This window comes from Centropristis striata, chromosome 21 (assembly GCF_030273125.1).
Source record: "Centropristis striata isolate RG_2023a ecotype Rhode Island chromosome 21, C.striata_1.0, whole genome shotgun sequence".
Taxonomy (NCBI): Eukaryota; Metazoa; Chordata; class Actinopteri; order Perciformes; family Serranidae; genus Centropristis; species Centropristis striata.
In genome coordinates, this window is record NC_081537.1 from 22,167,219 (window position 1) to 22,183,287 (window position 16,069).

At 38.6% G+C, this 16,069-nt stretch overlaps 1 protein-coding gene across 1 annotated transcript in view; it reads left to right on the plus strand.

Moving 5' to 3' along the window:
• The window catches only part of myo1d (myosin 1D), a 128,766-nt gene that overhangs the window by 42,681 nt on the left and 70,016 nt on the right, over positions 1-16,069 (plus strand). The window contains exons 12-14 of the mRNA XM_059324375.1: positions 9,733-9,803; positions 14,062-14,136; positions 14,717-14,849. Coding sequence (XP_059180358.1) covers positions 9,733-9,803; positions 14,062-14,136; positions 14,717-14,849 — 279 coding nt within the window. The remainder of the gene's footprint in view (positions 1-9,732; positions 9,804-14,061; positions 14,137-14,716; positions 14,850-16,069) is intronic.

Consider the following 16,069-nt stretch of genomic DNA (forward strand, 5'->3'; position numbering starts at 1 on the left):
TCCTTCATCACCTTTCTCTAAATTTACTTTTCACTGCACGTGGCGTGCTCAGGTGCAACATGTTAATGAGATGTGATGTTAGCGTGTGCTGCCACATGTGTTTAATGTATGTAAGGGGTCGGCGCTAAGTGGTAAAGCTTTCAAAGGCCGTGTGTTGGTGATGCTAATCACACATACTCTGCTCATTAGCTCCAGGGAGGCACAAGGTCAGCAGCAGCAGCAAGGACACACAGAGGAGTCTCATTGATGTGTATGAGAGCATGAAGCAGTTCAGAGACGGGACAGTTTGATATTTCGAGTGAGGATAGCTTAAACACTGTGTTAATACCCTGACAGCTGCCACTCATTGGGCATGAAATGCAAAATCCATTTCCTCATCTGCCGCCTGGATCAGCTCCCCGGTCCCGACTGTGAGTCCCTGACAGGTTTGGAGGCAGTCAGACGCTGCTCGTCAGGAGGTCCGGCTCAAGCCGTCCAGCTGGAGAGGCTGTTTGGGTCCGGGGGCGAGAAAAAGAAAGCATGAGGGCACAGGTGCCAACCAGGATTGTTGGAAGAAGCGACCGCAGGAGAGGAGTCAGTGAGGGTTAGATTAATGTCAGAATAATCTTTGTATGTATGCGGACCAGAGGACAGTTCGATCTAGCAGAGAGAAGCTGTGTTTGTCTGTTTGGCTGCAGGGTCAGAAGCAGTTTGAGGTGTTTGGTGAAGCCGTCCTCACACGTCTCAGACTGCAAACTGTTTAGTTTGACAGGCCTCGTTCAGGGACTCGTGATTGACAATTAATCATATAAAACGGTGTAACTTTCACTTTGTATTATGGCTGAACAGTTAATCAGACAAGAGCAATATTCAAATTGCAGAAGGTGCAGTATTTGTTAAAGTGAACACATGTGTCCTGGTCTACAAATGGTCCTTTCAGTATATTTTTTCAATGAAAAGAAGAATAATGATGAAAAAATGATAATTTCCTCCAATATTGCGAACATATCCCCATCAACACCAGTCTGAATAACTGCAGTTTTATCTTTCTCAACCCGTGTACCTGGACCAATTCACCCAAATTCAACTGGCTTCACCAAACATATTTTCTTACTTCTTTTACACCCAGTATTAGTTTGCTGGGCATGCATCTAAGGCAGGCAGTCCTGTTAGACCCCAAACTTCAGGCCTGTGGCATCACCAGTAAACACAGTGGAGGACGGGAGGCTGCTGACCAGATCAGAGATTAGATAAGATAAGATTTTCCTTTATTAGTCCCGCAATGGGGAAATTTCCAGTATCCCATAAGCAAAGTGGATAGCAAGATAGAGAAGAGCTTCAGTGAAAATAACAATAAATAGTAAACAAGCAGTATAAACTAAAAAGATAAGAAATATATTAACAAACAAGTAAAGAATATTTTAGAAAGTATTAACAATTTACAATTTAGACGTGTAGAAATACAAATAGTATTAACAAGATACGTAACTTGTATAAATACCACACAAATAGCTGAGGAGTTGGGAAAGATTATTATATGTCTGAGTCTGTGCATGAAGTATAAATTATCTGCAGTTGTTTATGTTTTATAGAGTAAGAAAAATGGCGGTTCCTACAGTTCAGTTGTTTCAAGTTTCAAGGACAGCAGCCCATAGGGACAGAGCCAGCAGCAATTGTAGTTACTGTGTTGTTAATTGTTTTCCAATAATAGATATATATGTGCATTATTGTTCACTCCTATGTTGAGTATTTAAAGAGAAAACTCCCACACACTGTCATGCACTTTATTGTTTTTGTGCTGCAAGTCAATGTCAGTATGCAGAATGTTTCTCTCTTTCCGGATGTGGACATTTCCTCCTGAGCACCTGTCTGCAAGGTTGTTGAAGATGTGCATGATTTTTTATAGAGTATTGAAATCTTGACAGTAACTCCATTATCATACACTTTTAATGCATACAACATGCAAAATTTATCTGCAATTACAATAAAGTGATTATTAATATTTTAATGGGCCGACAGCCAGAATATCTTTAGTTAAAGTGAACAACGGTGATGATAGTCAGTTTTTTCTTTACAAACAAACAAACAAACAAACATGTGACAGTAATGAGAGGTGAAGGTGCAGAAGCTCTTGTCTTTACTTCCTGCTGCACCTGACACAGGAGCTCCAGCGTGTTCTTGTTATTTTCTCTCTCGCTCCGTCTCTCGCCTTCTCACCTCACTTCTCCCTCTTTTCAGCGTCTTTCTGCCTGTTCTCATCTCCAGCTTCCTCTAATTTATATGTCCCTGTCTCCTCCCTGCCTGCTCTCCTCTGCCTTTGTGTTTTATCATATTTAACAGAACTAACATCTTCTTCACTGCTCCTCCTGTTAAAACTGATTCCTTTTTTCTACATGTGTCACCTTCCCTCTTTCTGCGTTGTTTCAGTCTAGTTCCAGTGTCTCACTGTGCCTCAATCCATTTTCTGCCTCAAAATAATCTGGATTTTCTCCCATATGAGTGACGAAAGTAATATGAAAACCAAGAAAATTGTGGAGGACTAACTTATTATTATTTTGCAGTTAAAACATCACAACCTCTGAAAAAAATGACGTTCGTTGAAGTTGAAAACACGAGTTGATTGACCGAAAACAAATCTGCAACTTTTATTATAATTGGTTATAATATTTTAATCTTTTTCAGAAAAATGCTGCAAAAAATTGCTGTTTTTTTTCATCTTGTATGATTTTAAATGCAACATCTTTGGGTTTGTTGTTGCAGCTTGATGACCTTTAGGAAATTGTGAACCGCAGCAATTTTCTGACACGATTAATCTGAAATATAATCATGCTACTGCACATGCTTCTGGTATTTTATTTAAGATGAGCCTGGGAAAGCTTGCTGAACTTGCTCTTCTTCATCTCCGTCCCTGCTTTACATTCATGGAGCTGCACAGCATTATCACGCTGTTTTACTGCCTGAATTAGCATCTTCGACGTTCCCACAAATACCAGGGATTAAGTGTTGCTCTGCACGTATTTTTTAAGGGAGAGCGATTTAATTTTTCTCCCTGCTAAGATTTTAGCTGCTCGTGTTCACCGGACACCGTTTAGTTTTTAATATAGTGGTCGAAACTGATTTCTGAAAGTGTTTCTTTTTAATTTCTTTTACAATTTTTTTTTGTTAATGAATTGAGGAGCACACAATAAGGAAAATAAGGATAAAGAATTAGGGGAAATTATAGTTTTAACTTTAAAAAGGCTGTTTGTGCTGTAAAAAAACAGAAACTTGAGAGAAGTTGCCAAAATACTGTAAGACCATTAGAATTTGCAAACACCTTTACGCACTATTAACAAGTAAAATCAACATAGATAAGCAAAACACTATGCAGTGCATCAATACTGAAATCAGATTGAAATGCTTCTTGAAAATCTAAAAAAAAAAAAAAAAAAAAGCAGGTTGAAAGCATTCCAAATTCCTATAACGAACGACAAAAATGTCTAGACATCAATCAACATCAAAACATATTAAATTGAGTAACTCCACTGATTAAATCTATTCAGAACAAATTAAGAACAAACTTGAGAACAAATGTTATTTTCAAGCTGGTTGTCTTTTGTTTTTTGCAAATACACAATGAATTCTGAATTTGATGCATTCTGCATTTTGCATTAATAGGCAAAAATGTTGAAAATTATGTTTTTTGATTGCTTGTTTTGTCCACCCAACAGTCCAAAACCAACAGATTGTTTACAATGATTAAAAACAGAAAGAAACAACAACAAAATAACACTTTAGAGAAGCTGTTGCAAGAAAGTTTTGGCATTTGTTGTTAACAAATTACAAAAAAAAAATTGTTTGTTAAGCATAAACGATGAGTCTAGGACTTAAATAAAAAAAAAAAAACATATCTGCAAGTGTGAAAAGAAATATTTGTGTCTATAGTTGTTGTTATATAACAAGTCTTGATAAATGATTTATTGATGATTTATTTCTTCTTTCTTCTTTTAAGAGTGTTTATTTCTCGCCTGTTGACTCATTCTGATATTCTCAGAATCCTTTAATCATTCATTCTGACCTTGTTCTGTTTTTATTTGTGTGCCCTCCCTCCACACGCACACACACACACACACACACACACACACACACACACACACACATACATGCACGCACACACACACACACACACACACACACACACACACTTGGCCATCCCCATCACACCCTCAGTCTTAACACCAGGCTGAGTCCCAAACACAGAGGAGGTGCTAATAATAAGGCTGCCAAGATGTGTGTCTGGTTGCATGTGTGTGTACAGCGTGTGTGTACAGAGTGTGTGTACAGCGTGTGTGTGTGTGTATTGGAGTGTGACTGATTGTGATGGATGAGGGGCGGTGTGTGTGTGTGGCTTCCAGCAGATGCAGGCTGTCTTTCTGTCTGACGGTGCATCTGTTTGTCTCTGTGTTTGTGTGTTTGTTTCCTGCAAGTGTCAGTCGTATTAATCCCCCCAAAATGTGTGTGTGTTTTTAATTTCCAAACGGATTATCTTCTAATCTGGAGACAGTCGAACCTCCAAACAGGCTTGAAATTGATATCTTGAGTAATGAATGCTTTTTTCTCCTCTTTAAACCTCTAAATGATAGAAAGCGTTTCTAACCGTGTGCATTAAATAACGTTTTCTTTCCTTTGTTTGTCAAACGCGTTACTGCTGGCGATAGAAACTAGAATAATAATGGGAGCGCTTTAATGCTTCAGTAGACTTGTGATGTGGCAGGGAGGTAAATATTTCTGTGATCTCAGTGAGGAGTTTCAGTGGATCTGTCAGATTTACAGCAGTGCTCTGAGAGCTTCTGGACCTGAAGCAAGGCTGACTGATTCATTCAGCCCTCTGATGTAAATCTGTCTGTTTCTCTCAGCTTTTTATTGTGCTTGCAATATTTCATCTCATACGGGATTGTTCCTCCTTTCATTGTCTGTGTGATTGTCTGAGTATGTGGTGTGGTGTGGTGTGTGTGTGTGTGTGTGTGTGATGAGTCATTCAATATTTTCACAAAGACTCACACTAATGGAACAGACTGTGTCGGCTCCGCTGATGTAAATAGCATCTCGGTTGAAGGCAAGGTGGCTGTAAAAGTTTTATTCGCTGCCTGTGTTTTTCTTTCTCGCTTTCCTTCACACCATTTTCAGTTCTGATGCATCGCTGCTCGGTCAGAAGTATGTGGACACCCACACATGGCACCCATATTTAAATTTAGAACGCCTCATTCTCAAACTAACTATGGTTATTATTCTGCTGGTGTAACAGTCTCCAAGCTTCTGTGTAGACGTCTCAAAAGATGGCTGCAGAAATGTGCTCCAGTTCAGTCATAAGAGCATGGCTGAGTCCAGTTCATTACAAACATGTTGAGGTTAAGTGTTCTGTGCAAAGCAAGCAGCAAACAGTGAGGCCAGTGCAGAAGTGCCTGAAAACTGTATTATTTCTAATGGCCAATGGTTGCAAAAAGAAGTTTGGGGGGCGTTTGTGGCTGCTAAACATGCATATAGTAAGGCAAAAAAAAAAAAAAGCACCCCTAACTATGCTGCCAAGCAAATTGAGTCTTGGTGCTCCAGTTCTATTTGCACATATTTAACTGAGGTAACATGAAAACATGCAGCTCTTCTGTGTGGAGTTTGCATGTTATTATTGCATTATGAGTGAGCCTCATTACATTAAATTAATCACATTTATCGCGAAAAATATAAGGTTGACTCACGCTCCTTTATTTTAGGATTTTGTGGCAGGACAGTCGTCTCAGCTCTCAAAATGTGTCATTTTTGAAAATACAACTAATAGGTTGATAAACAAATAGATGTCTGACTCTTGTGACGTCCAAAGTTGATGCTTATGGGTGTGTTTGCATCATATAGCAGATAACGGTTGCAAGTGATGCACAATTCATATTGCCATCAGTGGCCACAATCCATTCTTTGTGAATGAAATCCTCATTGTATGAAAGTCAAGAAAATTAGCCTACTTCTGACTTGATTTATTATCTCGGTAAACATTTTCCTGATGAGTTTACGGTCTCAATTGTTAGTGTCAGGGTTCCATCACTACAGCATGTAGTAGTAATATGGGGACCACTGTAAACCAAGATGCTGAACTCGAGGCTTTAATCAAGAATCTTGGAGGTTTTACTGATATTGTTAGGAAATACTAAACTTCTCTAGTTAAAGCTAAAAATGTTCCACTCCTCACGTGTTGTTAAATGCTTCCAGACACATCGTTAACAGATACATTTTTTCCCCCTCAAACACAAATAGAAAACATCATGGTCAGAGAATTAAGGTCATTCTGACTCCAGTAAGAGACCAGGCGTGTTTGAATTGGTGTAGAAACAGTTAGTCAGCTGTCGTTTTAGGCTCAGGAACTTTTTGCAAGTCTGTGAATCCATTTGAATGTTATGCACCTTTTTGCAATGGGCCAATCTCGTTACCAGTTGGCATGAACACACACAGATACACACTTGACCGCCATGCTAAATTTCTACCTCCTGGGGTGAAAGCTGTAGGGAGATTTTTGTGGACTGACCCTACAGATCGAGCTGTAGAGCTGCTGGTCAAAGCTAAACATGTTGAACTCTTCCCTTTGAGATTTCCTTTAAAATAGGTAATTTAAAGGCCCAGACCAGTGTTTGCTACAGGGTCTATACTAACCTGATCTGCACCTGTGTTACCATTCAGACACCAGTCATCTCCTCTTGCTTCTCTTTAACCTCTCTCTCTCTCTTTCAGCCCTCTGTCCTTATATGCTAATCACTTCTCTCTTTGGGAGTTCATGAGAGTGCAGGACACCTCCCTCCACTCCAGTCTCACTTTAATCTCTGATGTCAGCTTTTAGTGAATCACACACACACACACACACACACACACACACACACACACACACACACACACACTCACACACACTCATGTCACAGACTTAGTTGTCAGCGTTAGCTTTGCAGATGTGGATGAAACAGGAAGCCTCATCAGAAGCTGCGGTTCCATTCATGCTAGTTCCCTCCCTGCTCTCCTGTTAACTGGCCTACATACACGCATCACACACACACACACACACACACACACACACACACACACACACGCACACACTTTTACACTCCTTTTTCTCCCCCTCGCTCTGTCTCTTCCCATCATGCTCCATCCATCTCTCTCCCTCCTCCTCAGTCCTTGTCTCACCGTCTCCACTGCCCCCATTCTTGAATTTTATTCCTCACGTGTTTCACATTCCTCCCCGTCTCTCTCTCTCTCTGTCGCTTCCCCTCCTCTCTTCTGTCAGACTTTATCCGCCCTGACAAGTGTTGGTGTTTTCCGCATCACTGCATCTGCTGTTGCCTTCACTCTCGCAGTTTTGAAAGTCATCCTTAGTGTTTTGTATTAACCTGTATGGAGAAACAACAGAGGGGAAGCTTAAGAATATGGAACAGTTTTTTTTTTAAACATTTGCAGGATTTAGAATTCACCTGAACTGTCCTGATGTGGAATAACAACACATCTGCAACTAAAGACAGCAGTTTGTTGTAAATAATACTCAATAATTATGGCCAAAATATATTAGATGGTTCTCCACCTCGACTGTAGAAGAGGAGATTATCCTCTAATAAATTTTGCCAGCAAGAGGCTCAGCTCCAGAGTAGCTGTCCTGTTTCTCACATTGGGTTCAAACCTGCTACCTACTGCTGATTTGACAATGGCATTTGACAATTGTCGTGTTTCCATTAAAAAAATATCTCTGCACATTTGTAAGATTCTCATGAGAAAAGCTTGATGAAAACACCAAAATTCAATAAAACTTTAAGAAATGTGCATAAAAGTTTTTACGCTTGTTTAAGGTATTTTTTTGTCTTTTCGTTAAAAAAATAGTTAATCATTAACAGGAGATGGAAAAACTTTTTCTGAATAAGTTCTGAGGTAGCAAACATTTAACCAAGAACAATTAGAAGTTGTCCAGTTGAATCTAATTCCTAAAGAATTCTCTCCATTTTCTCTCTGATCAGCAACCTCTTTTTGTTGTTTTCTCTGTTCTTGATGGAAATGTCCCTAATTCACATTTTCTTTAATGCTACATTTCAAAATTTTGCTTCCAAATTGCTTAGACTTCAATGGAAACACTGCAGACTTCAGACTTAGACTCGAGTCAAATAAGTCTGAACTTTAGAGTTAACCTGCTCACCATTTCCCATAAGTATCTTCAGGCCGAGGCAGTTTTAAAATCCATCCTGTGCTGAAGCAAGAAGGCTAAAAAGAGGAGAAATCTGCGGATCAAATGGCATCATATCATGTGGGGGCAGCTCATGCAGAGTGTAGTTGATGCTTTTTTATTCTGACGTCTCATGCAACAGATACGCTCTGATTTTAATCTACGCAGCTCTCTGCTCTAACTCTGTGCAGCATCACGTCTCAAATGTGTGTCTCACCAGCGTAGCCTTGAACTGAAGCGTTTATTTACACTTCAGTTATATTTTAGCATCAGTACATTACTACTAATTTAATATAATAATAAACAATATACCACATTCTAAAAATCTTCTTCAGAGTACAAAATACAAAAGTTTATCATATTAGATATTAAATACATGTCTGTGTATGGTTTACAGATGGAAATGTATACACTACCGCTCAAAATTTTGAGGTCACCTGTGTTGTTTTCTGTGGAATCAAACTGTTTTATTCATGAAATGAGTTACAAAATGAATCGAAAATATTGACAAATAATATAATAATTTAAACCTGTACAAATCTTCAAATTTACCTTTTAGATACTCAACCAGCCCGAGGAAGGATCATTTTATTGCTTCTCAAATCAGCACAAATCAGTTTCCAGCTGTGCTAACATAATGCTCTGATGTTTTAATGATCAATGAGCCTTTCAACACTATAAACGTGGATTAACACAATGTGCCACTGGAACACAGGACAATATATAATAGATATTTCATAAGAAAATCAGCTGTTTCCAGCTTTAATAGTCATTTACCACATTAACAATGTCTACACTCTATGTCTGATCAATTAAATGTTATTTTATTTTTTTAAAAGTGTGCTTTTCTTTCAAAACTAATTTAAGTAACCCCAAACTTTTGAGCGGTAGTGTACAAATTTTGAATATATATATTAGCAAATTATCGCCTTTCTTTATTGTTTTAGACAACTTTTTGGGGAATCTGTATTGTACATATACCTTATCATCTGACCTTTGATTTTATTGTTTCTGATGGCAGGTTTGCTCCTTCATTGCCGTTTATATTTATAATGTGGAGCTGTTAAAAAAGTGGCATACAAACAAAGTTTTCAGCCCTCTCTGGAAATGGATTATGAGGGGAAACATCAATTTGACTGTGCAGAAAGTTTGGTTTCTCTGTTGCTTCTCGAGCATTGAAAGCACTTGTCTTCATCTGTGTAAACAACAATATGAATACAACTTTAATGGTCAACATTCAGAAAGCAGAGGATGACTCTCTGCATAATTTATCACGGTTAGAACAAAGAGTGCATGAGACAGCAGATAAATAGCTGTTTGCTTGAAGATCTCTTTATATATTGAGTCAGAAACATTAGTTACTTTCATGGTCGAACATTATTTATGTGAGCAAAGGGTCGCAGGGAAACATGAAGCTTAATTTGTTCTGAAGAGGCGTAGAAAGTGAATGTTCTGGTTAAGTGTGCAGTAAACTCCTCTTCTGTTCTGAGATGCCCTTTATCATTCCTCACTGCCTCCTCTCTGTTTCTCTGCAGCTCTCACCGACTGACAAGAGTTTGGAGTTCGACCGCGACTTTCGCATCAGGCACTACGCGGGAGATGTGGTGTAAGTGTCTTAAAGTTTTATTTATTCAGGAAAAGCTTTTAGCGGTGATTCATGCTCCTTTTCCCACATTTGTACATTTTTACATATTCATGCCTCGGAGCTGCCCACTGAATCTACAGGCCTGTTCCTCTGGTGCTGCAGGAGCCCGTGGAAGTTTCTAAATTAAACTCTGTGGTTGTTTGGAGACGTAGGAGCACCACTCATTCACACTTTAGAACGAGATTCTGGCCAAATATCTTTTTCATAACCTTTGAATTTATTTATCTGTTCAACCCTCTGGATTTGAGAATTTGCCAGCAGCAAGTTCATTTCTAAATAAGGATGCATAATACTTTTGATCCCTTACTTAGTGCTTGCATAAATGCATTAATAATAATAATACAATAATATAATTACAATATATAAACAATCTGAGTGGGCCCATTCTGAGTACTTTTAAGTACATTTTGATGCTGAACCTTTTGTCCTTTTCCTCCAGTAAGTTTTGAATGCAGGACTTTAACTTGTAGTGGAGTCATTTCACAGTAGTGCTGGGGGAAAAATCGATAAGTATCGCAAGATTTTGCATGGCAATATTATATCGATTCATAGCCTCCAAGTATCAACATTCATTTTTCCGACAGGCCGTCAATATTTTCGCCTGTTTTGATTTTTTTTCCGGAGGCTGTAGCAGGCTGGAGCTATACTGGAGATACTGGAGATACTGGTATCATATGAAACTAAAAGATCTAAGGAATCTATAGGCACCATGTGAGTTAGGTCACGTGTCGGGAAGTTGCCCAAATAATGCTGCAAAGTTCGGCTTTTTTATGTTTCATTCAAAAAACTTCGGAGCAATGAAGCTTAAAGTGGAGGAAAGTTTGATAAAATGCTGCAGTTGTTGTCATCCATACGTCAGTTCAGTTCAGTTTGACTGAATACTTTGTTGGTCAGTCTGTGGGTTTGACTCTCATTGTGGGGAAATGAATAGACTGAGTATTTGTGGACACAAAATGCAGTTAAACAGTTAAATCACAATATATTTTATCGCAATACTCAGCATATCGCAAAATGCTTAAAAACGCAATAATATCGTATCGTGACTCAAGTTTCGGGATAAAATCCTATCGTGGGGCCAATACGCTGATTCACACCTCTAATAACAAGTACTTTTACTTTTCATGCTTACATTTTGAGGCTGATACATTTGTACTTTAACTTAAGTAAGTTTTGGATGCAGTACTTGTACTTGTAGTGGACTCATGTCACCGTGTCGTATTAGTACTTTTACTGAAGTAAGGGATCTGAATACTTCTTCCATCACTCCCTCCGGTGGGCGTGGCTTTCAGATCATCTCATTTTGCTCTGTCTCTGTTGTACTTCATCAAAAATTCCCCTCTTTTTGAAACGGCACAAAATAATCTCCTAGTTCACATTCAGAAACGCACGCACGCACGCACACACACACACACACACACACACACACACACACTGGTGGACACACAATAATCTAAACGACATATTCATTGCTTGCTGTCCCCCCAAAATGACAGCACCACTTCCCAATCCCCCAAAGCACTTGAACGCCATTCAGATGAATAAATCACACACGCTAAGCCCCTAAAAAGTGCTCTCAGGAACCGTGTTGGGCCCATTTGTGCGGGCTAAGTGTCTGCCACCCGGGGGACGACCCGGGCAAGGGAGCCTGACTGGCAGGCTGATTGATCCCTGAGCCACTTAGAGCAGGCAGGAGGCAGAGTGCACCTCATCTCACAGCGGGGTGTGGGACCGCTGCGCTGTTTATCACAGGTTCATCACTTAACAGCACTAATTAACTTATAATGTGTATTGACTTCTGGTTATGAGGATCAGATTAATTTGAGATCAACTGAAGCACAGTTTAACCCTCGCCCCGACCTGCTGTGGCCTCTAGGATGATCATGAAAGTTTACGACCACAAACTAGAGACCTATAGCATTCAGAGGATGGATGGCTTTCAACACTGTATTCACAATAATTAAGCGTTAAAAAGCCTTTTTATTTATTTATGTATTTATTTATTATTACTTGTAGTAGTATTATTTATTTGTATTTTATTTTTTTATTATTATTTTTTTTAAATTTATTATTATTTTTTTTATTAGGGGTTTCTCAGCAGGCAACACAACACAAAACAGCAAAAAATACGCAATTCTACAAACTATGTTGTTCCAAAAGTCTTCATAAATTTATGTAATATTCTGGAGGGATGTGGACGTTTTTTTATCCATTCTCGAATAAAAAGAAAAAGACCTAAATCGGCAACAGTGTTGAACAAACGGTATCAATAACTTATGGAGCATAATCAAGCATAAAAAAATAGACTTTAAAAATTCATACATTCATATTCTGAACCCTTGTACACTTTAATAGGTTTATTTTATTGATTAATGAAGTCATTTTTTTAGAAATTTATGTGTAGAATAACTTGACACAAAGTGCTGAGCTACATCTCAAACGCCACTTCTATCTACTGTTGACCTACTGTCTCCCCCTTAATATCCACTGCCCCCCACCCCCAATTCTCTATAAAAGGGGTGCTGTTCTTTAAGGGATTAAACACCTAGTGGCCACTTTATTAGGGACACTTGTACATCTGCAGTGTACTGAGCTTGGGACAAATCCCCTAAAAAAAGTATAATCATGTTTCGACCAACTCCGGAATATTTTCAAGATCAGACCGATATTTTATTTGTTATACAGGAGAATATTATTCCTGCTTTTATATAGGGGTGCACCGATTGCAATTTTCTGGCCGATCAGCGATCACCGATTTTTAAAAACCCTGACCTGCCGATTCCGATTTTGGCCGATACCGATTTTTTTATAACTCTGAACTAACTGAACCTTCAATGTTTGAATCTTATTTTATTGAAAAACAATAACACAGCAGTGTTTTTCTTTAACAAATAAAGGAAATCACAATGTCTGAGGTAGTTAATAAAATACTGAACTTAAAATAAATAGCAACAATTTACAGGACAAACTAACAGAAGAACTGCAACCATAAATAAAGTGTCCTGAGTTTTTGGTTTCGTTTTAGTACAACATACATACAACTAGGGGTGGGCATCGATTTTCGAATATTCGAATAGTCATTAAATAAATAAAAAATCGAATAGTTCATCATATCTGGAAGGAAAAAAAGTTGTATTACTGGTGCCTTCCACACGGGGGCAGCGTAACATTTGATTACACAGTGTGGCGGCTAGAGGCCAAACTGTAGAAGAAGAAACAGAGCGTCGGTGCTTGTTGTGAACAAACAGAGATCACTAAGTGAACACCTCCTGCAGCAGCAGCACATACACACTGTACTGCTACAGAGCTAACTGTAGCTAACTGCCGCTAACGGCGGCTCTTCTTAACGAGCCGGTTAGCGGCTCGTTAAGAAGAGTAAGAAGGAGTCGCTGGATTTGTATCCAGTCGCTTTCTTGAAAAATAGTTGCTAAGAGGGTCTGAAAAGTTGCTAAATTTAGCAACAAAGTTGTTAGAAAAGTGGTAGATAGATCGAGGTAGATAGATCGGTTTGACGTATAGAATCGGCCGATCGCCGATCCCGCAAAATTAAGGAAATCGGCGCCGATTGATCGATCGGTACACCCCTACTTTTATATTGTGATGCTTTGATTATTATAACACCTTGTTGAGCTGTAGGAGTGCTCAAGATGCTTTTGACTGTCAGGAACTCTGCAGTCAGACTGCTGACGGCTTTACACGCCCAGGTGCCAGAGTGAACTTTTGACTCCTTTCTGTCCAAAAAGGCGAGTCAGATCTGCTGGTTTAGGCCTGATGGCTGTTCCAGAGTCCAGGTTTAAGGTCAAACGGTGATGGAGGGTTTGCTTTACTGACACTTGAGCTTTGGAACAGTCTTCCAATCGTCTGACACTGTTTCTGCTTTTAAATTGCATCTTAAGACACATTTTTACAGTTTACAGATAATCTGTTGTGCTACCAAGTTTATTTTGTTGTATTGTGGATGATTTATTTGTACATCTCTTTTGACTGTGTGTAAAAAAAAGTTGTCACACTGATACCCAATGAGTTCTGTGTCACAGTTCTAATAGCACGGAGAATTCAGACTGTTCTGGTGGTCGCTATTAGAAAGGTGTACCTAATAATAATGTGGCCAAGAGTAAATTCTCGTTTTGAAAGTTAAGTTAGCTGAAGGTCAAAGTAACCCTGTGGTCGTGATGTTACTGGTTAATGACAGTATATGTGAATTTGCCTCCTTTGTCCACAGGTACTCTGTGGTGGGCTTCATAGATAAGAACAAAGACACTCTGTTCCAGGACTTCAAGAGACTGCTGTACAACAGGTGACACACACACACACACACACACACACACACACTCCGGAGTCAGATACGCTGCTTCACTCACCTTCACACACTGCTCACTGTATTCCTTGCAGCATTTGATTACATGACACCCTTCAGAAAGAACAGCACAGGACGAGTACGACTAATCTCCTCTCTGCAGTTTTTATCCTCCTCTTCTCCTCAATCCTCTGCTGCTTTTTTCTCTGCTGAATATAAATGTGAGGTCTAGTAATTCCTGACCTGTCTAATGTGCATTTTATGATACTCCTCAGTCGAGGCAAAAGCAGGATATGTGGATAGCAGCCAAAAATTTTTCAACATGGGTGCTAATGCCCAAATGGGAAGGTTTTATGGTTCGGTGTTGTAATCAGAGTCTACATTTGCGTAGAAACTGTGCAAGGTGGTCATCATTCACATGTCAGAACAAAATGAATCATCTGAACTCTCGTTATGTGTGGATGTGTGGACTTGAAAATGTGCAACAATTCATGATGATGGCCAAAAACACTTTCCTGCCCTGTGATTATTATCTGCTTTTACTCAGTAGTGGAGTACGTGTTTGATCTCATGTTTGCAGTTCTAACCCGGTGCTGAAGGGGATGTGGCCTGAGGGCAAACTGAGCATCACTGAGGTCACCAAACGTCCATTAACTGCTGCAACGCTCTTCAAAAACTCCATGATCTCGTTGGTGGAGAATCTGGCGTGCAAGGTGGGCAGTCAGGAAGGATAAACCATTTAAAAAGCTTTACATACAGGCAGGGACGGTTTTAGGGTCAATCGAGATCCAAGGCTTAACCCTAAAACCTCTGAATGTTTCTTGGGCTATATGAATGCCAATTATTACGATTTATCAATTATTATTATTATCATTATTGTTCCTATCCTTTTTTATTTATTCATGTATTTATTATTATTATTATTATTATTTTCTTATTTTATTAATTTCTATTATATGTGTTGTTATGTATGTATTTATTCAGGTCTTTTAATTTAATTGTATTTATGTATTTTTTATTTACCTTTTCTTCTTATTTATTATTATGATTATTGTTATTTTTTAATGCATTATTATTATTATTTATTTATTTAATGTATTATTATTATTATAATCCCTGGGCATTTTTTTCACACACTTCTACAATTCATTGCAGTCCCATACAACAGATATTCTACAAATTATTCATTTAGGAATATTATAATTATATTATACGTTTTTATTCGACACCAATTGTATTGCTGTGGTTTAATAAAACCTGGGTTAAATTAAGTGGAGGCTTTTTTGGTGAGCCATAACAACTCAAGCTATCCCATCTTTACTGCATTAAGAAAGGTTAAATGTACTTTTATCAATATGTCAAAGTATCGTAAATGTGAAATTAGAGTGCAAAGTGGAGCAAAACTCTTCATCTATGAAAATTGATTAGCGATTTTTGAACATTTTGTCAGCTAAAACCAAAAAAAACAGTTTCAAAGATTCTGGCTCTAGAAATAAAATCCTGATGTTTTGTGCAGAGGGAGCCTATTTAACATATATTTTTCATGACTTTTAGGCTTCCTCTTATTTGACATGTGATTTCTTAGGGCCTGTAAGTGAAATGTGAAATTAAGTTAATAGATTTTAGCATTGAGATACAATTTCATTCATGGTTCTGCTTAGGAACTAAAAAGTGATGAACACATCTGCTGTGACTCAGTATAACTCCCACCTGTGTGCTGACTGACTCTGAGCAGTATAGGAATAAATTACAATATAATCATTTGTGTAGATTTGCTGCTCTCCCCCCCATGGTCTGAATACCTTTTAGAAATAAGATGGTTTGAAGAGTCGCAGTGAAAAAGTCGCTCATGTCCCCGCATCCAGGACTGTAGTGGAGGTTACACACACAAACTGTTACCCACCTGTCTGAGATAATGTCCTGCATGTTGTCC